This window comes from Chiloscyllium punctatum, chromosome 17, assembly GCF_047496795.1.
Source record: "Chiloscyllium punctatum isolate Juve2018m chromosome 17, sChiPun1.3, whole genome shotgun sequence".
In the NCBI taxonomy this organism is placed as follows: domain Eukaryota; kingdom Metazoa; phylum Chordata; class Chondrichthyes; order Orectolobiformes; family Hemiscylliidae; genus Chiloscyllium; species Chiloscyllium punctatum.
In genome coordinates this window covers 91,631,623-91,654,305 of record NC_092755.1, presented here as the reverse complement: position 1 = coordinate 91,654,305, position 22,683 = coordinate 91,631,623, and the positions used below count along the sequence as shown (strand labels likewise).

The window sequence follows — 22,683 nt, the reverse complement described above, 5'->3', positions numbered from 1 at the left end:
CTTCATGTATATAGAGTTCATTGGGAAATTCTAGGGCACATTTGTGCTGCTGAATTAATGTGAGGCTAGTGAATAAAATATTAGTGATGCCAATGACTTTCCAGTTTTCTGTGTGCACTATTCCTGCAATTATTTATACATGTCTGTAGAACTTAATACTAAAGTACATTTGCTGTTCCCTGCCCTGGACACATGCTATGATATTATGATTTCCACTATACTGAATTGACCATCCCACTATTTTTAATGATGAATGGTGAGATGAGTTTGTATGATGCTAGTGCAGTTTCTAAGTTACCTCACAAAACTACATCCTGTTAGAAATATGGCGAATTGACAAAATCCACATTCCACTTTATAAATGCAAGAACTCAGTGAGAACACCTCACAAATTGAAATCACTGGCATACAGACTGGATAGCAGGTGGATCGGTGGAAATGCAAGTATGATATAATTAATATCATGATAGGAGGTAAGAAAAATCATTTTAGTAATTAATAAATGTGGAAATTGCAAAATTCATGGGAGAATACACAAAGGAACAAAATGAAACAGTGAGTTATATGCAGACATAGCCATAAAAAGTCACTCGCATTATAGGTTTTATTGTATAATATTAAAAAGACATAAATACATTTGTACAAAGCACTGGGTGGACAACAGGAATAGTAATGTTTACAGTTCTAGGGCACTCATTATAAAAGTATACTTTAAAGGTGTGGAGAATGTATAGTGTAATTTGAGTAAAATAACAGTTGGGAAACTGCATTAATAAGGACAGAATTGAGCAATGGACGTTATTTTCATTGCTGCAAGGAAGGCTAAGAAAATTTAAAACTTTTTAAAATATTATAATAGGAGATTTTATTTGTTTGCTCATGGGATGCAGTCAGCTTTTACTACCCACCCACTACATGGTTTGCCGTCAGGCTAGCTTTTTATTCAATACAGATTTTGCCATGGTAGGATTTGAACTCATTTTCCCCAGAACATTAGCCTGGAATTTTGGATTACGAGTTCAGTGACATTGTTACTACACCAGTGCCTCCTGTGAATAAGGAAATACTATATATTCTGGTTGAAAAGTTAGTGCTGAGAGGCAAATCAGTTTTGGCATGGGAAATGGTCAACACAGAAATCATTACATAATTTAAGAGAAATATGGATCAGTGTTTGAAGACCTATCTTCATCCAATGTGTACACATGGCCATTTAGTAGGAGACAATTGGGATCTCATGGCCTGTTTTCTTTAGTTCATGGGCGCTGAAGACCATTTCCTGCACTGACCGTTCTATTCTTGCTAAGGTCAACCTATCCAGCACAGACCAGTGAATAAACTTTCACGTAAATGCCTATGTACCATATTTATGAGTAATTTAATCACTGGAGAAGCTCTATACATTTCATTTGACACCACAGTAGAATAGGCAAAACGGGAAGAAAAACAGTTCATTTCCCAAACTGTGTGTGCTGTCAATTCTCTCTTTAATGAGCAGCAAAATTAGAACAAAAGTAGTACAATATCAACCTGTCTCTAGAATATTACAACAGAAAGATCTTTTCAACTCTTTTCAATTTACATTAATTGTGTCTGTAATGGTACTACAAAAAAATGTAACTCGACAAGTAAAAGATGGGATTATCAGCATTTGAACAGCAGTAAAATAGTGGTCAACATCACAAGTGAGGAGTAGCTCTGACTGTCAGGGTAATTACTGGCTGGTTTGTCAGCAATCTTCTCGTTACAAAAGAACTCCATTAGCTAACCACAGGGAAAATAGTTACACCTGCCATTTTGGTTCAATACATACAAAAATAACTGTGACACTTTACAGCATTAAACTGGGCTCCCTGCTGCTTTGTCAATTGTAAGGATTCCAGATCAGTCTGCATGTGGCACTTTGAAAGGCTCCACCTGCTAGTTGGGTTAGAAACAAATGTTTTAAACTTTGATCTAAAAGCTTCAATGTTTCAAAAATGCAATCTTTTTGCCTTTCATTTAAAAATAAAACTTTTCGATCACATTGTAAACCGTGAAATCGGTTATTCTTTTAATAAAAGCTGCAAGTGTAGAAATTAATTTTCACAATTTTAGCACAGACTCATCTCAGATGCACACTCAAAGCAAATTACTCTGCTAAAAGCGCTTGCTGTGAATTCTGACAGTTAATAGGTACCTCATTAAGTCTCATCATTCAACAAAGTTCAAAATCCTCTCTTTACACCTTCAACTTTTCTACAAAGAATCTAATTTCTCATTAACTGTTCTTTGCTGATGCCATAGAGGAAAGGAGTTTCAGGAAGATTTGACCTATGATATCACTAGGGCAATCCAATGTACAAAAAAAGGGTGGTATATTTTGACAATAAAATTGAAAAGGCTTGAAGGATTTTTAAACTGAGCATTATAAGTTTGAATGATCAGCTTTTTAAAAGTTTTTTTTCTCTTAATAATTCAGGCTGCAGATTTACTTTGAGACTTTTCTTGCTGCATACTTTTAAAACAATGCAGTTGTGAAATGGTATCAAATTCACAAGAAATAGTTATTGGGCATGTGCAACAAGGAATTTTATATTTCAAATATTTAGAATTCCTTTTGTAGAATAATGTTTACATTGAAATAGCCTATTAATATCTTATTAATGTACTAACAACATCATATCATAATTTTCCTACCTCCATTTCAAGTTCCTTCTATCTTGAAGGATCTCAGACCATCAAAAACTCTTCTGTTTTTTTATTAGAAATTTTATCTAATTTGCTGGACAATATGTTGTGTGCTTGTGCTGCTTAGCTTCCAGAGGTCTCACAGCTGAGCCTGATCATGGCCTCACTTAACATATATACATGCATACTTACCAGCATTTGTCTGTTGATAATAATCAGTGTGTAGTGTTTGTAATGACGTCAGCCAGATGGACCTCATAGAATGAGTTCCCTGATTGTAGCTGTTAATCTGGTCCAATTATGAAACCCTGGCTGACAGAGAAGAGAGGTCTCAAACATCCTGTGCACTTTGAAGGAGCTGGATCAGCATCAAGGACTTGCCAAGTTCGAATGAAGGGTGACTTGGTGACGGAATACTGGCCTCTGTGGAACTATTTCACATGAATCTAGGCTTTTCCTTTTTCATACCCAAATGATTTTGAGACTAATTGAAGGACCCTGAGTGCCACCTAACAGAATCCAGTCAGTTCAGCAGATATTTGGGGTTAAAATAGTAGCTTAACATGTCTGCACAGCTTGGTTCCAAACTGGACAGTGAACTTATCAGCTAAGGTCTAAAGAAGTCTGTCAACTGTAAAAACCTATTTGAAGTTACAGAATGTCTATTTTGAATTTACCAGTTTATAGGATTGTATTTATTGCCCATTTCTCCTTACCAAGAGAGTGTTATTTTGAGTTTCCTACTTGAACTGTTACAGTGTTGTGCTCTCTCAACGCTATAGGGTAAATATGGTCCATATAGAATTGTGCTGAGCATTTTATCTTGTTAAGGCTATCATATCTACGTATCAGCAAAGGGAATCTAGAAGGAGAATAAAGGAAGCAGGAAGGAGAATGTTTAACTTCTTTAACAGTTCTGCTTCCTACTGAATTTTTACTGTTCAGGAGATTTCTAGAATTTTGAATGAAGGAAAGATTATTAAAGTTTAAGTCAGCATTAAATATAGCTTGGCAATGATGGAATTCCCATACATTTGCTACCCTGGTCCTTAAATGGTGGAGGTTGATAGATTTCGTAATTAGCTAGATTAGTTTTCTTTCTTGAGCACAGAACAAACCTGGGCAATTTCCCACATTGTTGGATAGATGTCGGTACTGTAATTGAACCAAAATAGTCTGACTAGATAGCTTAAACAAAAGCTTTATGTTATGATATTTATATATTTATCCCATATTATGACCTTTAAAACCTTATCCTCTAATAATACATGGCTAACTAGTTACCAGGTTTATGTCTTTCTCACATTTTTTACAGATATGTTTTATTGGTGATTCTGCCATCCTTCCATGTCCAAGGACATTTCAAGCACTTAGAACCGCATGTATTTTCTCTCTGGCTTCCAGTCGGCATTTTATTTAATCTTTTCAGAGCTGGTATCATAGGTGCTCCTAAAACCAGCAAGTGCATCTTTTAAAAATAGAGATCAGGGTCATTTTGTTTCCGAAGAGAGTTTCTATTAGAAATTTGGACATTGAATTTATATTGGCAATAACAAAAATAAGACCAAAAATGATTTATTTTTAAATGGATCTGTATTAAATCTGCATGCCTGGTTCAATCCTCATCTGAATACTACAACTTGTTCACTCTTCAAAAAGTAAAAGGACTGAAACACTTTTATACAGAAGCCTAATTTTTTATTTAAGGTTTGATTTTGTAGTCTGCACACACATAATAAACACTTAAAACAATTAATGTCCTCCATTGTCACCTCTGAAAATGTGAACCTACTTAAATAATTAAATGTTCACTTAAATGCCTGTTAAGATCTCACTGGCTAGACTGCACTGTCATTGAGTAATGCAAATGTCATGTTTCTAAGGTCTCCAATCAGTCCTATTGTAAAAACAGATTTTTTTCTTTTAAATAAAATTGCTTTAATGCCAAAGCAATATTTATAGATGGATACATATATTGTGGACATCTCTTAAATTTTAAATATTTTCTGCAACATTTTTATTTTATTATCTTTGATGTAAGAATAAAAAGCATGTTTAAAAATAAAGTCATTATATTTGCACCCTAACCTTGTTATTAAAACGTTACGTAAATCTTCACCCCAGCTGAATAACAATGCTTGTCAATGAAGATAGTACCCCTTGAAAATAAAGCGAAACTAAAAAGTTGGAACCTTATTATATTGTACTAATCCAGTATCTTAACATATCTTTCTAAAATATTGGCAAAGTACAAGAAGTAATAGGAGACTAAAAAAAAAATTTATGTACTGTGTTAGAATGATCTAAAGTGGGCTGCTTGAAAGAGAGGTAGAAGCAAATTCAATTATTCTTTCAAAAAGGTAAATCTATAAATATTTGGAAGTAAAGAAAGACATATGTCTGAGACAAGAACAGTGTTGTAGGACTAATTGGAAAGCCTTTCAAAGAGCCAACACAGACACCAGGGGCTGAATGGATTTCTTCTGTGCTATATCGGTATATGATTCACCACCATGATTCTTATTCCATGGTTACTATAAACCTTAATGCAGGATAAATTAAGTCTAGTCTCTTTTTATAAATTGTTGCTTGATAATGAGACTAAAATAGTAAAACACAAACTTCCGAACCTATAGATAATACTTGAGATCTAACAATATGCTCTTTTGATGTCTCAATTACAAAGCAAAGTTCCTGTGACACTGAGCAACACAGGTAAGAGGAGTTTCCAATTACGTTGCTGCTTTGTGCTGATTTAGAACGCTGAATTAGCTGATCTCAGTTGGCAACAGTGAAAATCCTACCAATAATTCTAAATTCTAATCTTAAATCACAATCAATTGAGTCCTTGCAAAGTGCACCTAGATGGATATCAAGTTGAGACAGGCTTGGACTTGGCTGCTCTCCCTTCAGTGACTAATATCCACTTAGCAGTCACTGTTATAACTTGGACATTAGGGAATAGATGCTTGGGTGCAACTAATAGCTGCTATAGAAATGTCCCTCAAAATGAATCACCACCATCATGAGTGAGGAGAGTAAAAGATCCAAGCAAGTATAAATGCCTCAAGCAATTATTGTCTTGGATGTTATTTGCCAATAGACTCACCATGCCTTTCTTTCCAATCCCATTTGCTGTGCAGATTTTGAGCATTTTGAAAGATACAGGTTTCTCGTTCAGCTCAGCTCCAAGGGCTGGTGTATCTGAGTGGATATATACACCACTTGATTGCTGTAAAGTTTAAAAGGGAGGAAACGCAAGTATTTCAGAAGTATAAGAACACAAGATAGAAAAGGGTAATTCAACCAGTTTGCCTGAGTAAATCATTCAGTTCCGTATGCATGGTTGTTCAGTCTTTATTTTGGTTTGCCTCCTGATTTGGCACTAACCCTCGGTTTTAATTCAGTGGGTAAAGTAGTTGTGACATGTTAGTTCAGCTCATAAACAAGTCATTTACTTAACTCTTATTTGCTAACAGGTTACTCATGAATTTTTATTCATATTAGTTAGGTCTTTATTTTCTTGTAATGCTTTATGTGACCTCAGCTACTCCCAACCTTCATTTCACCATGCTACTGCTGGCACCCACTTCCAAATCCTATCTAATAGTGTCATTTCTACTCCACTCCTGCTTCATATTAATCATGCTATTGTTGTACATATAAGTTAGGTTGGATACATGTAACAGATGAAATGGAGTCAGCAGACCCTACAAGCTGCCCATTCTGATATGCACATGATTGACTCCATTTACAGGTTCAAATAACTTGGATCTAACTTGGATACAGGGAAATAACTTGGATCTAATTTTGGAAAAATTCTGAGAAATATTTCTCTTTAATTCCTTACGGCAGTCAAGCAATTATCTGGTAGACTGGATCCCTATAAATTTGTGACATGTAACTATAAACAACTTTGGCCCTTCAACCAGAAAATTTCTCCTCACTTAGGACTCTAAGTTTCCTTTTGAAGGACATCGGGATTTTAGGTAATCTGATACTACCTAGTCAGTGAAAATACTTTTAGCCAATTTTAGCGATAAGCTCCTATTTTATGCTGCAGTATCCAGAACATAGATAGGAGAAATGTATCACATTCTTTAAAATTGATGTTTTATGGAAGACATCTCATGATTAACCTGCAACAAAGAAATCTGATAACCTGGTTGTTGCTTTATATTCAACCGTTTAAAAGGAGCCCCAAGTGTTATTATTTCACCTGTTGTCGGGCTGGTGCAGATGGACACCAGCCTCGTTCTTGCATGTAGGTATAGCGTTGATCACTGCTTGACTCCATATCCACCATAAGTGTGTATGACTTTTCTGGGTCCAGCCCATGCAGAGTGACCACAATAGTTGGGAACAAACACCTGGGAATAAATAATACAAGGTACTCCATTAATTTTGCTTACAAACTGCATAAACAAACTAGTATAGTACTTGTGTAATCAACAAATTACTATTAAAGAATGCTTCATTACCTCCTGTGCTTCTCAGAGATTATGTTGGTACAAGAGGACTCATATTGTGTATAAAGTTTGTACTGAAAAAGATGTTCAAAAGATAGCTATTGAAGTCTTTGATTTTCATGCACTATTAAGGATAGAAATGATTAATATTTGTTCCTCTTGTATATCATACTAGCATAAACAAATACCTGATTATAACATGGGGCAGCACTTCTTTTGGTGTCCATCTGATGTGAAATAAAAGTTTAACTAATTGTATCTTGCATTCTTCACCAAATGGAATATATGAATTCACCCACCTCTTTCAAAATATTCCGTTTAAAATAATATATTTTGAAATTTTATTAATTTTATTCATATTCAGAACCTCCATCTGAACTTGAATAATGGTACAGGCATTTCAGAGATTGGTACAGTTTATCTAAGCAACAATTATTCTTATGTTCTGAACATAAACATAAATTAAAAACAATACAGTTGATTGTGTATAATCCCTTTTACCATATAATACAAAATATAAGACCTGCTCCGATTTGTCCCTTCAAATTTTATATTGAGTTGCTTTACTTGTTGACTATAGGTGCAAGAGTCAGCAACTGTATAATACCTTGTTATGCACATTTTGATTTGACAGTTAAATCAAATGCACTGGAAATTGAACTTGGCACCTTTTTGGTTTATATGTCTCAGCTTTATCCGAGGCAGTGAATATATGAGCTGAGTCATCAAGATGGGTCACAGTGTTCCTTTAGATCATCTAATACCCAATGTTAGTGATGCAATCTGCACAATGGCAATGTTATTTGAATTGGTGTCTTCTTTATATGAAGTTTAAATCTTGTGACGATCACTGGAATTCTTTGCTTCAATTGAGTGATTTTCATGCTTCTTACAGCCAGTGGTCTGAAGCTAAGTTATTCTAGATTTCAAAGGTGTATTAGATACTCTTATCAAGTGACTGAATGAACTATTGCCATAAGAAATCAATAAACCATCTTACAGGTGGTTGAAGAGGAGACTGGAAGAGAAAAAACTAAATTTGTCCAATTTGTCAAGCTTAAATAATAAATTCTGCTCAATGATATTATCACATTAACTGTATTTGAGGGGAGACTGGGCAGTAGAACATAGCCAACCGTAACACCAAAAGGTTTTAGGCCACACAACTCATTAATTTTTACAAGTCAGCTTCACAAATCCAGCTTTTCATTATATCACTTAATCTTGTATCTGTACAGAAACTCATTCAAAGTGTTTACTTTGCTTAACAAAGCACCAAAGCAAATAATGCAATTTTGAAATAATAACAAGAGATAGAAAAACTCAGCGAGTCAGATGTGTGGAGCCAGAAACAGAGTTAATATTTCAAGCGCAATATGATTACCCTTCAGAATTGAACAAATAAGTGGAAAAGTGATGGATTTTATACTGTAGACAAGGGTGCAAAGGAGCACGTGGAGTAGAAAGTCAGTGAAAGGTTAGTCAGTGTGGGAGACTAGAGAACATAGGGCAAAGCAAAATGGTGATGTTGTAGAGAAGAAAGAGAGCCAGATTAGGTGTTAATAGTAGATGGTAATAGTTCAATATAGGTTAGCTCTGCTGAAAGCAATATCAAGAAAACCAAATTTGAAGGTTGGGGTTGATGGACAAAACAGAGGAAAGAGTTCATGAGCCATGTTCCCAATCATGTTTCCCTTCAGACCATGAACTTTGTCCTCTACATTATTTCCTGTCAGACAAAAGGAGTCTGAGAAGCATAATGATTAGTTTTATTCTGTCAATTATAATATATTAAATTATTACTCCTGCAGCATAAAAATGGTGTTCCCCTTTAAACTGGCATTTTTACTAGTTGTCCTGATGAGCAAAGTTCCCTATAAACTGTGTAGCTGCACTTGCAGCATTTGCATTGACTTCCGGTCCAGGCCCATGCAGCCGGAAGGAAAATTAGAGGGAATGTTGTTGATTAGTACAAGATGAAAAGCTTCCACAAATGTGTTCTTAGCAATTCTCAAGTTCTGTACTATCATTAATATATTTTGGTATTTTTGAGGGGAAGAAAGCACATATTGACCAGGCTGTCGGCTACTTTCAGCATTTTCTATTTATGAGAAAAATTTTTTCATATCTGCCATTGATACATTATTGAATAATAGAGTGAACTCGAACTGAAACCCTAGAAATATAATTGAATGTTTAGTTTCACATTGTTCCTTTGCTTGGTTCACCTGAATACACTGCAATTTGGATAGTACTATTCAGGACATAACTTTTAAAAAGAAAAATAATGAGCTATATTCATCAAAAATAAAATAAAAATGAAACCTCTTTCTCCAAAATATTTTCTTAATGTTTTGAGTACTTTTGTTACTTAGAAAGCAGGGGAATGGAAAGACATGAAAATAAACAAAAGGAGGAAACTTTATTAGAATAAATAATGTACAGGAAGAAAGAAAAAAGTATAATTAGGAATAGTTACACCATCTAATTTTTTTAATATTTCAAATACGCAGGTTCTTTACGCAGAGAGGTGTGAATGCATGGCATGCGTTGGTAGCTGTGGTGGTGGGAAGCAGAGTCATGAGGGACATTTAAGTGACTGCTGGACATGCACTTGGACAGCAGTGAATTGAGAGGTACGTAGGTTAGGTTATTTTATTTTAGATTAGGAATAATCCTTGGCACAATATCGTGGGCCAAAGAGCCTGTTCTGTGCTGTACATTTCTATGTTCTATTTTATGGGTTTTAGAAATTCATACAATGTTTCTGGAAAGTGAATAACTTTAGTAGATGTTAGAGCACACTATGTGACTGAAAATTAAAGCCCAGGTCACAGTGACCACATTTGGGTCAAATTCTATCTGCCAATCCTTGCTAAATAGGTTTAAAATTTTCTTGCATGCTAGTTGACTCTCTTAGATCTGTCATCTGCTGCATGATTGATATTATCAGCAAACTTTACAGTATATTAGTTTTTTCTCACAGTATATCAGATTGTATTTTCTTTCATAAAGATAGGTATGATGAAGGAGCGTTGCTCCGAAAGCTAGTGTGCTTCCAATTAAACCTGTTGGACTATTACCTGGTGTTGTGTGATTTTTAACTTTGTATAATTACAATTGTTTTAATAAGATGATTAAGATGATTTTGTGCTCAAGCCAGGCTGTTCTTTTAGGCCAGAAAATCTATTTGATATTTAACCTATTTTTCTAATCAAATCGTTTGTAGATGTTATTACACACCTCTGGAGTAGGTGGGATTTGAACCTGAGTCTCTTGGTTCAGGGGTGGGGACCGTTCCATTGCACCACAAGAGGGCCCCAAAAGTATGCTGTACTTGTTATTTTTAACTATACGATCACTTAATGGCATAAGTACTTTAACAGCTTCCTCAATAAGGAACCCTATAAATTGAAGTACACTTGTCGGTTTCAGCTTCTAATTAGATAACACCAAAGATTTTAAGATTGGTTTGCATCTGTAACAATTTTTGATGTCTACGTAAGAATTTTTAGCATACCAGAAAAATCACTCTTGGTCATAATACCAATAAGCTAAATGCTTTTATGCTGCTAAAGTAAATCTATTCCCTTAAGGGCACAGAATCTAATTCCTGTTGGAGTAAACACTAAGTAAGGTCAAAGTTTAATTGCTGTTCAGGCTGTGACTCACAATTCTGGTTTTAATTTTGGTAAGATAATTTGGAAGATACAGATATTGTAGATCTTGAATTGAATGACTTCTTGTAAATGTACATTTTTGGTTCACTTAATATCATACAGAAATATTACTTTACTCTAAGAAATGTATGATTTCAGTTTTTTTATATTATTGATTTGTGAATATTTAAGAAGTACTCTTCTCTACAACTGTAACAAGTAGTATGAATAAAAAGTATCCTGAAGAATCTAACAAGTCACACTTCAAGGCTCATTATTCATTTTCAGCATAGCTAGCTAGTTAATGCTATGAGCCTTATTTTTTTTTAAATAAGCCAATATTCTATGTATTACTTTATCTTTCTGTGTCACCCCGCAAATTAATGAAAATTTTATAAGTTTCATTAATTGCAGGCTAAGAATGTCTAGTCTTGATTTGGTTGACAATCTCTGTGGAACGTGTCATAAAAGGCAGATTTCACTGCATTTACAGATATTGGAAATATGAAAGTGATTTATCATATTAAGTTTTTTTTACACAATCTCCTATACCATGTTCATATTTAACATTTAAAAAATTCTGAAAGGCATTCTAGGCTCGGATTATATATAATTTTATTGGGAACTAGATAGGTTAGTGTACTATCATTAGATTAGATTAGATAACTTTTTTAGATTTAGATTAGCTTACTTAGTGTGGAAACAGACCCTTCAGCCCAACAAGTCCACACCGACCCTCCGAAGAGCAACCCACCCAGACCCATGCCCTTACATTTACCCCTTCACCTAACACTACGGACAATTTAGCATGGCCAATTCACCTGACCTGCACATCTTTGGACTGTGGGAGGAAACCGGAGCACCCAGAGGAAACCCACGCAGACATGGGGAGAATGTGCAAACTCCACACATACAGTTGCCTGAGGCGGGTATTAAACCCGGGTCTCTAGCACTGTGAGGCAGCAGTACTAACCACTATGCTTCACTGCTACCTCACAGCACCAGGGGTCCCAGGTTCGATTCCAGCTTTGGGCGACTGTCTGTATGGAGTTTGCACATTCTCCCCATGTCCGCGTGGGTTTCCTCCGGGTGCTCCGGTTTCCTCCCACAGTCCAAAGATGTGCAGGTCAGGTGAATTGGCCATGCTAAATTGCCCATAGTGTTAGGTACATTAGTCAAAGGAAAATGGGTCTGGGTGGGTTACTCTTCGGAGGGTCAGTGTGGACTTGTTGGGCTGAAGGGCCTGTTTCCACACTCGGGAATCTAATCTATACTAACCTATCTTTTGTAAAACTTTGAGGAATGGCATTCTGCTTAATCAGCCCTGATGGAATGAAACAGTTCCTCAGTTTCAAAGTAAGGACCATTCTCAATCCAAGCTTTATTGGCTAAACACAATTTTACAGAACAGGTATTTATTCAGCAGAAAGTAAGTTAGCATCCAAAAGAACTGCGGATGCTGTAAATCAGAAACGGAGGAAGGGTCACTTGACCCAAAACGTTAACTCTGATTTCTCTCCATAGATACTGCCAGACCAGATGAGCTTTTCCAGCCATTTCTGTTTTTGTACTAAGATAGTCTCATTCAGAGACCATAGCTAAGGTGGTGTGGAAATGCAGATAGCATACTGGAGCAGTAAGGAAGATGATTTTGTTTGTCTATTTCCTTCATTCTGCCCCTGAAGACGTGTACTTGTTACTGCAATAATGTGTTATTGGAATTCTGAAAGGCAAATTATATACTATTTGTGGAGGGACAGACTTGATGGAACAAATTATTTTTTCCTGTTTCTGCATTTTACACTCTTAAACACTAATTTGTTGATCATCTTAATTAGCTTTGAACTAAATGGCTTGCTTTGCTATTTCAAGGCCAGTTAAACTGTGTCTGGAGTTACATTTAGGCCAGAGTGGGTAAGGAAAGATTTTCCTCCAAAAGAACATTAATCCAGGAGTTGGGTTTTTGAAATATTCGGCGATAGTTATAATGGACAGCTAAGACTAGCTTTCAATTCCAGATTTTATGAATTCAACTTAACTTCCACCAACTGCCATGATGGAATTTGAATTTTATGTTGCTAAAGCATTAGCCTGAATTCTGGATTACTAGTACTGTAGTTCTGTAAAGAATAAAGAAGGAGATGGGTTGTGATGTGTGAGGCAAGTCACATTGCATCTTCTTGATTGCTGCTCAGCTAACTCAGCAGTGACCATTTTTAAAACCTGGGACAATTTTGGTCAGTATGGCTTATTTAACTACCAAATATATTCTCTGAACTATCAAAAGAGCAGGAAGCACACTTCGTAAATTGAGTGCGTATCATTGGGACTGTTCAACAGTACTGTTATGTCTAAATTGTATAACACACAAGCTACAAATGGTTGATTCTGGGTGCTAAAAGGGGAAATATGTTCCAGTTTTCAACAATGACATCATACATCTGTGAATACAAATATATTAAATGTAAATAGAAAAGTTATCAGAGTGATTGCCAAAGTGCGGTATAGATTCATTAGGATTATACCAAGGTTAGAAAATATAATTATGATGAGAGATTTGAAAACTTAGGATGTATTCATTGAGAAATAAGTGAGTACATGGTAGAATTTGGGAGGGCCCTAACTAAACCATTTTATCAAATGGTCACTGAATTGGTAACAAGGGAGCATCAATGTAAAAATAGTTCTAGAAGGAAAATGAGGAGGTAAGAGACTTCTTCCCTAAAAAATCATAGTCCTCATCTCTCATTAGCAAGTGACAACTGGTGGTTATCACACTTCAGGCAAAGGGAGAAGTTGAGAAGAAGAGTCCTTCATGGTGACCTCACTCAGTGGAGTAATTGAACCCATGCTGTTGGCATTACTCTGCACTGCAAACCAGCTGTCCACAAAAACCCGACTATAATATTTAAATATTATGGTCTAATTAATATAGAACCATCAGTAGTCCTACTTTGTGTGGGAAGATTGGTTAAGAGCTGTAATTATACCATATAGAAATGAAATATAACCCTTAAAAGACTTTTAAATATTCAGAATTATTAACTGCTACAGTTTATGTAAATTGTTACATTGTGCCTGCAATAATCATATTCAGCACGTGTTCGCTGTAGCTGGACCAGAGATGGTCCTAAAAGAAAACGGAAGAGGAAAATTCCATACTGATTTTCAGAACAGCTCTCCAGCCTGTGTGGCAAACAGTCTAAAAAGAAACTCGGAACTTGATCTTATTCTTTAACATTGTAGCATATTACTCCACCAAAATGTTTTGTGCATCAAGGACCATTCATTCCTGGATATAGGTCATATGTTTCCTATAGTTTTGTTTCTAAATTTCTGCATTATAACTGTTGCATACTAGTTAACTTTAAGCACTTGCAAACTTCACAATGAAGTGACATTTGGATTCGCAATCGACCAATTAGATCAAACATTACAGAAACCATCACTTCTGCACTTCTAATCCTCCCATTTTAGCTCACAAAAAATATATACCCCACGGCCTCCAGTCACAGATTTAATGTACCCTATTTAATTCCCCATCATTTTACATCTCCAATCCTCTCAGATTAGTTTGACAATCATTTGCTCTTGCCTTAATTCACCCCAATACTTTCTTCCAACCTTGGTGCTTCTTCCTTTCTGTATTCCTGATCCCTCCACAGTTCTCCAGCCCATGTCAGCTGACCCAACTGCTACCTCTTTCTGTCACCACCTTTGCCATTGATTTCCATCCTCTGATTTATTTTATTGATTTTATTTATTTCCTCCTATATTTTGGTAAATTATCTCATTCAATGCCAATACTACCTGGCTGCTGCTGTTAATAAGAGTCATTCCAATTGCAGCATACTATAGAGAGAATCTTTTAATTTCTTAAGAATTCCTACTTTTAAGATGTAGAGTCTGGAATAACTTCCAGTAACAATTAGGCAAGGGTCTAAGTTCATGCCATTTGCTTTGTCAGTGAACACTAATACAGGAACTGGATTTCCAAAACACTAACTCAGAATGAAACATTGACAACTAGTATGTGTAATAACCATTGCTGGAAATTTCAAAATGTTCTCCCCATCCTGGTCAAGTTAAATAGCCTGCTGATGGCTACTGCCTAGGCTTCCACATGGTGACCAGAACAACATCCAGAGTACTAGCAGTGATTATGAAAATATATACAGCATTCTAAACACTGCATTCAGAAGAAAGGAAAACAATAGGGTGGAAACTACCTCTTTTATTCTGTAAGTGCCAAATTAAAGAAATTATGCAATTAGTACAGGTAGCTGGTGCTGGATGATTTGTAATTTAAGAGCTTTTCTATAAAACTATTGAAACAAGGCTGCGTTTCGGAGCTTATCGTCAACATTCCAGAAATTTCTTCAGCTGTGCAGCATTTACAAACTGAATCAATAAGCACATGGAGTGCAGATCATATTGTTTCATCCTGACATTACTGTGGATGTAGATGCTCCTTAAGAACTTGTATTGCTCCTGTTGGGAAGAGGATGACATTAACAGCACAAACCAGTTTAGGTGCACTGACAACTCAATGAATATCTGAGTCATACACAGCAGAAACCACAAGTTCAATTGTTAAAAGTGTACTAATTTTGCTGATTTCATCAGTTGGAATATTAAATGCAATGCATTTGGACCTAGTGTATTGAGTTAGGAAAGAAGGGGTAATAGCCAACATTTGAAATTTTACATGTATGGATGTAAAATCAGAATAAGATTGAAGTCAGCAGTAATAGCTTTCCAACATTCACTGGCCAGCTCACAGATAAATGGCCAACTAGATGAAGGACTGAATGGCTGCATGTGTTCATAGAAACATACCTGAACAAAAGTTTATAATAAGAGAAGAGGAAGCAGTAGGTTTGAAATGAAATGAAACATTCCGCCTGGATCCTTCATTGTAGGTGAATGTTATAACCTGAATGTATTCTACCGTTGATCTGCCTCATATCAATGTTTCTAGATTAGATTCCCTACAGTATGGAAACAGGTCATTTGGCCCAACAAGTCCACACCAACCCTCCAAAGAGTAACCCACCCAGACCCCTTCCCCCCTACCCCATATTTACCCTGACTAATGCACCTAACACTATGGCAATTTAGTATGGACAATTCACCTAAACTGCACATCTTTGCATTGTGGAAGGAAACTGGAGCACCTGGAGAAAACCCATGCAGACACAGGGAGAATGTGCAAACTCCACACACAGTCACCCAAGGCGGGAATCAAACCTAGGTCTCTGGTGCTGTGAGGCAGCAGTGCTAACCACTGAGCCACCATGCCACCAATGTTAAAAGAAGTTGGCTTCTTCCAGTGCATCATAATGTGTCACAATTGAATTGAAGAATTTTTTTATTAATACATTAATGATTTCATCTTGCTTTGATACCATGTGCATCTCCCTCAGTTGAGAAGGCAGTCAACTAATTTGCTCTTTAACCATTTCATTCATAAACGTGGCAGTGAACAATAGCATGTTGTTTGAAATCCCCTAGTATTTTTAGCATTTAGTATTATTCCAGGAAGAAAATAACTTAAGAAAAATCGTTCAAAACAGCAAAAGTGACTCAAGATTATCCTAACTGCTCCAACTTCATTGGAAGGCTCTCAGCTATCCCTGTGTCAACCTTCAGCTATTAAACCTGAATACCTAATTTCATGTTCTTTGAATGCAAATTTATCAACATGAAATATTATTTGTTTCTCTCTTAATAAATACTGCTAGATCCCGCTTTTTCTGTTTTTGTTTCAGATGTCCAGCATCTAGAGTATTTCACTTTCCTATTTTATATTTGGAGCTTTCTTTGACTCTTTCACAAACCACAGACACATGGTAAGGGCAATGAGCTACAATCAGTCAATTTTGTTCTCAATCTTGATCTGCGTCCATATTCAATTCCAGCAGGGAGTAATGGAGCAGGAAGATTGCCTATTTTTCTCTACTTTTTCCAAGGGTAAAGACATAAAATTGTAATGCCTCCGCTAAGGTCAGTTAACTCCATATGGAGAAAAAGTCAATCCTGAGCTTTAATAAAATTAGCTACTGGGGTAACTACCAATAACATCATTCCACATAGAACATAGAACATTACAGTGCAGTACAGGCCCTTCGGCCCTCGATGTTGCGCCAACCTGGCATACCAATCTGAAGCCCATCTAAACTATACTATTCCACGTATGTCCATATGCTTGTCCAATGATGACTTAAATGTACTTAAAGTTGGTGAATCTACTACCGTTGCAAGCAAAGCATTCTATACCCTTACTACTCTTTTTGAATACTGGAGAGCACTAGCTACGACCCAATGACTACAATGGTTCAAGAAAGCAACTCACCATACCTTTTCAAGAGCAATTACAGATGGGCAATAAATGCCGGCCTGTGCTAACAACCTAGCAATTGCATGGATGAATTTTATAAAGAGATATCTGATGACGGTATCTCAAATGAGGCAGATGGCTGATCAATTTCGAAACTGGACTTGGTAAGATGGTCCAAAATGCAAGAAGAGACATTTATTTTAAATTATATTTAAATATACTCTGCATAATCAACATCACATTTAATAATAACAAGTTGGAATTTCCATAGAAAATAATGGCAATCAATATTATATTCAATTTAAATCTTCCTAATTACTTGCTGTAACTATATGATACTTCTTTTTTCCATGTACAAGGACATTCCTGTGTGCTGTTGCATCCAGTAATTTTTTTCATGCTCTTCCTACAAAAATAGAAAAGCTGTCATCTTTCCACATTAAATTTCTTATGCCAGTCTTCTGCCCACTCACTTGACCTATCCTCACATCATTCTGCATTAAATTCCATATGCTAACTTTCTGCCCACTCACTTAACCTACCTATATCTTTTGTAGCCTCATTGGGACCTCTGCACAATTTGCTCTCTTGCCTATTTTTGTGTCACGATCAAACCATACATTTTGACTTTTCATCTGAGGAATCTTTATAAATTGTAAGCAGTTGAAGTCTCAGTTCTATTTCCTGTGGCATACGACTCAGTACATAATGTCAACCTGAGAAAGACCCACAACGTTTTCTCTCTGCTTCCTAGAACCAGCCAAACCTCTAAACATGCCAATATGCTACTCTCTACACCATGATTTTTTACTTTTGGCACATTTACTAATGTAACCCTTGATGTGGCACTTTTTCAAACGCCTTCTGGAAATCTAAGTACAGTTTATCTGCTGTTCTCCTTTATCCACAGCACATGCTACTTCCTCAAAGAACTCCTAAAGATTGCATAACCATAACTTCCCTTTTACAAACCATGTTGATGTTGCCTGATTAAATTTGACTTATCTAAGTTCGCTGCTAACATAATATTTCTCCACAACAGATGCTAAGCTAACAGTCTGTAATTTCCTCCTTTCTGTCACCCTCTGTTTTTGAATAAAGGAGTCACATTGTTATCATCCAATCTAAATGGGACTTTCCTCAAATCAATAGATTTTTGGAAAATTAAAACCAATGCATCAACTATCTCATTAGCTATTTAATTAAAGATCAAAAATGAAATCATCAGGTCCCAGACACTTGTCAGGTCATAGTTCCAACAGTTTTCACAGTACCACTTATCTGGTGATTGTAATTTTCTTGAGTTTCTTGCTCCCTTCCTTTTCCTAATTTATAATTATTCTGGAATGTTACTTGTGTCTTTTTGAAGGCTGATGCAAAATACCTGTTCAATTCATCTGACATTTTTTTATTTTCCAGTATCAATTCTCCAGACTCATTTTCTATAGGACCTTTGCTCATTTTGTTAACTCTTTAAATATTTATACAAAAACTTTTTTTCTATTTCTGGTTAGCTTTCTCTCATTATCATTTTTTTCTCTCCTTATTAATTTTTAGACTTTTTAAAATATTCTTTCCAATCTTATGTGCTCCCTCTCTTTGAACAATTATAGGCATTTCCTTCAATTTTGATATTAATCTTTAGCCTTACTAATTAACCAGAGACGGGGAGTCCATCCCCTGGAATTTTTCATATTTGTTGGAATGTATCTATTCTGTCTATTCTGCAGTATCCCCTTAAATGTCTGCCACTGCATCTCTATTGATCGATCCTTTAACCTAGTTTGCCAATTCATTTTAGCCAGCTCTGCTTTCATGGCCCTACAGTTGCCTTTATTTTATTTCAATTTTCTGTACCTCAAACTAAATGTAAATTCCAACCATTTTATGGTTGGTGCTACTGACAGGTGATGAATTAATCACATCTCATTACACACGTTTTCTGATTGGCTCTAGAATGTGCAGTACTAAGAAACTACCCTGAAAACATTAAATGAACACTTTGCTTATCTCATTTTTACAAAATATATATGTGGATTAAAAATTCCCATGTGTCTTTTTAACACATTAGCATTTATCTTTCCTTTATGCTCCTTTCCACCTGGTAGGTTAGTTTGGAGGGAGTGGGGACTGCAGATGCTGGAGATCAGACTTGAGAATGTCCTCCTGGAAAGGCACAGCAGGTTAGGCAGCATTGGAGAAGCAGAAGAATCAACATTTTGTGCATAAGCCCGTCTGTAAGCAAATTCTGCACAGGACTTGCCTATCACTTCTTTCCTCTGCCCAAAACATTTTCATACCCTAATTTCCTGAACTTAGGTTCTGTCACTATATTGTGCTAATACCATCATTAACTTAAAAAGCCAGCAATCCAGCCTTTTCCTGGTTTTCTGTCCTTCATAAATTTCCAGTATATTTCAGCTACCTATCCATGTCATCCTGCAACCCAATTGCCCACTATTTGCCCATCTCAGAGGCTTAATTGAGGCAAGTAGCAATGGGTAGGTGGAGGATTAGGTTGACCACAGGCCTTACTGCCACAGATTTGATCGAGATGGCGACAGAAAGGTGAAGGCCCATACTACCACACTCGTCATTGAGAGGGCAGTCAATTTCGTTTTTTGTCTGTTCACGACTTTGCTATCCATCTTTGTATCCTCAGCAAATTTGACTATAATACTGGATTACAACCAACGTGGATCCCATTTCGCCAAAGAGACACATTGGTGCGTTGGTTATTCACTCAGTGCTCTGACAGCGTCACCACATTGCACTTACATTTCCTTTCTTTAAAAATAAAGTAAAATCTCGTGTATGAATTTGAAACTGTTTTATATTTTGTGAACCTAATTGAACCGTTGGTTATAATGGAAAAATGTCCATCCTAGTTACAATATACTGCCAACGTTGAAGTATCAGGACAAGCCACTTGGCGATGTCTTCATAGAACCACACCCCAGTATGACCGGCAGTTAGACGGAGTGAAAGAAAGAACGCGGGGAGGGACACATATGGAAAACGAAAGGTTACATTGCCTATTGTGTTACCTTCCTCTGCCTGTCACTATCATTTCGGTGCCTACGGAATGGAACTTTCTCCACAGCAACTCGTTGTCCTTAACCAGCCTGATTATCGGGACCATCGGGCTGGCCGCCGGATTCAGGGTCTCCATGGGAGAGGATTTCTTTTTAAATCCACGCGTTAATGTGTCGACTTCTGAAAAAGTTTCCAACGAAAAGTTCCCAAGCATCGAATGCATCAGTCCTTCCGTTTATGATCACTTGTGGGCTTTATCCTTCTCAGAGTGAAAGATGGGTTCCTTTGCACAATTCAATCCTTTGTTAATTTTCATACAGCGATATTTTCCTACATATCTCTCTATTAAATCTGTTTTAAGAATCGGGTCTGAGGATCTAATCCAGCTGGAGAATGCGTCAGTTATAAAAAAAGCTGTTCACCTCCAAGATAGGACATACATTTTCTCAACCCTGGGGCAAGTAGATGCACTGTTAAAAACAGGGCTACATAAACAATCCAAATTCGCACTTCCATCCTCCATAGAAATCCAGGGGTCTGATGATCTCTTGTTTCTTCTTAACTGAGTGCTGGTGCTGTCTCCTCTTGCTGTTTCATCTGACCCTTATAGATTTGCCTCTCTCGGGCTGATTTGAGCCTGGCTGTATCTGTCACTCGATCTTGGTCGGCTTGTATCTTGCTCCTGCTGCACTGATCTCCACTGTGTCCCCGTCTGTGAGTCTCTATCCGACCCGGTCTAGTGTCGTCTGGAACTGGTGATCTGATCTCTCTACAGATCGCAAACAGTGGCCGTTTATTCGCTTTTCTCTCCCCGCAGCTTCCCAGCTCACGTCTCTCGCCAACTGTTTCTAAAATTTCCTTTATTTTTCATTTGTCACTTTCGATCAAAGGATCTCTTCCGGGAACCTCAGCCTGTCTGCTCCTGACTGATCGTCACCCTTCCGCAGGCGGAACTGTCTGCTTTCGCTTGCTGGGTCAGACTTGCCGGGGTTCAAATATGCCTTTTTTCCCCTCAAAATTTCAAATCTCACCGTGTTCTCCTCCAGGTAGATCCATCGTTTCCTATGTCGCCGAAAACCGTTACTTTCATTCTCCCGTTCTTCAGAGTACGCCCTCCAATTTCATCTATGTGTTGCCGTTACCTAGTCATGGGGGAAAAAAATACAGCAAGCGCGACGGCATGGGGTAGTACGTAAAATTTCATCCATCACCCACCTATTATCATCACCGGGTCAATCAACAGCTCAGAGAAAGAAAAATAAAGACTCATTTCAGCATCTGACGTGTGCTTTTCCTCCCTGTCGCTGCAAATCGTGGCAGCACCGACATGTAACCGCATCTTCACCCAAACTCAAATCTCAGTGATGTCAAGCAGCAGCTGGTGCTAGTCAGCTTTTGGATAACATTATTCCCACGGCAAATAGAGACCGGCACCTCATCGCTCACTCTCTCGGGCATCATTTGGGTGCTGTACTTTGCATTTTGTTTAGCAATTTTTTCGTGAAACAAAAGTCTGGTCTTGATTTTAAAACTTGGTCACAGTGAGTCAGAATAACGTAGTGTCTTTTTTAAAAAACTTCTGGATTGAGCTAGGCAGTTTCACTCGTGATTTTTCAATGACATTTCCGGATAATCAATATTTCCACATACATTTTATTTCTGTTGATTATCTTAATTTGTAAAATTTATATTCTCCCGTTCGTGTGAAAGGAAATGATGCGATATGGCACTCAAAGCTCTATTTGGATACCTGAATGGTCAAATGGCTTGCGTTTATACTAAAGGAAAGTAAAATGATACAAATGCTTCAAATGTGATTTTTTTTTAAAAAACAGAAGTTAACAATATTCAGCAGGTCATACAACATCTGTGGAGAGAGAAGTGTTTTCAGATTGATGACGGTGGTAACTCGACACATCATTTCAATATTCTACAGGATTGCCTTCATCGCAAAAAAAGTTTCATAAACTTTGCAGGGCAGGGATTATTTATAGTGTTACGTTTCAAAACCTACATAATATTGTCATCACATCAATGTGTAAAGGAAAATGTCATGTTTAAAAGGGTCTGGAGAAGCTCACCAGTTTAACTATTGATTGACAGATTATAATTAAATATTAATAAATGTAAAATAAGGTGGAGAATTCACGCATATTTTTCAATGGGTTCACTGGTGAGTGGAACTCTAGATGCTATTTGCTGTCTCTAGCCCAGAGCACTGACTCTAATTGGGACACCCTACTGTTAATTTAGCTAAGACCAGCTAACTTTATAGAGCCCAGGGGCTGGTATCTGTCTTGTACAGCTTAGTTCTACATTATGCCTGTCAAATGAGTCAACAGGATCCTCTAAGTTAATATATTGTATAGGAAATCTGACAAAATAAATGTAATTTGTCTCAACAAGTCCATACTGATGCTTTGATGGATTTTCTCTAATTTGTTTAATCCCCTGAAAGTGATAAATAATTATAAGTATCATGACCATGAAACTGAGTGAATTGCACAAA

The 22,683-nt window shown here is 36.7% G+C and overlaps 1 protein-coding gene across 3 annotated transcripts in view; it reads right to left on the bottom strand.

The window, feature by feature from the left end:
- Positions 1-22,683, bottom strand: part of fam222aa (family with sequence similarity 222 member Aa) — a 370,821-nt gene that overhangs the window by 261,196 nt on the left and 86,942 nt on the right. Inside the window, exons 1-3 of one of the 3 annotated variants that reach the window (XM_072587897.1) lie at positions 20,186-21,519; positions 6,890-7,040; positions 5,780-5,902 (exon numbers count right to left, since the gene is read on the bottom strand). In XM_072587897.1, coding sequence (XP_072443998.1) covers positions 5,780-5,902; positions 6,890-7,040; positions 20,186-20,397 — 486 coding nt within the window. In that variant the 5' untranslated portion in view covers positions 20,398-21,519. Of the gene's footprint in view, positions 1-5,779; positions 5,903-6,889; positions 7,041-20,185; positions 21,520-22,683 lie in introns of those variants that run through there. The other 2 variants (XM_072587899.1, XM_072587898.1) reach the window with 2 other exon arrangements.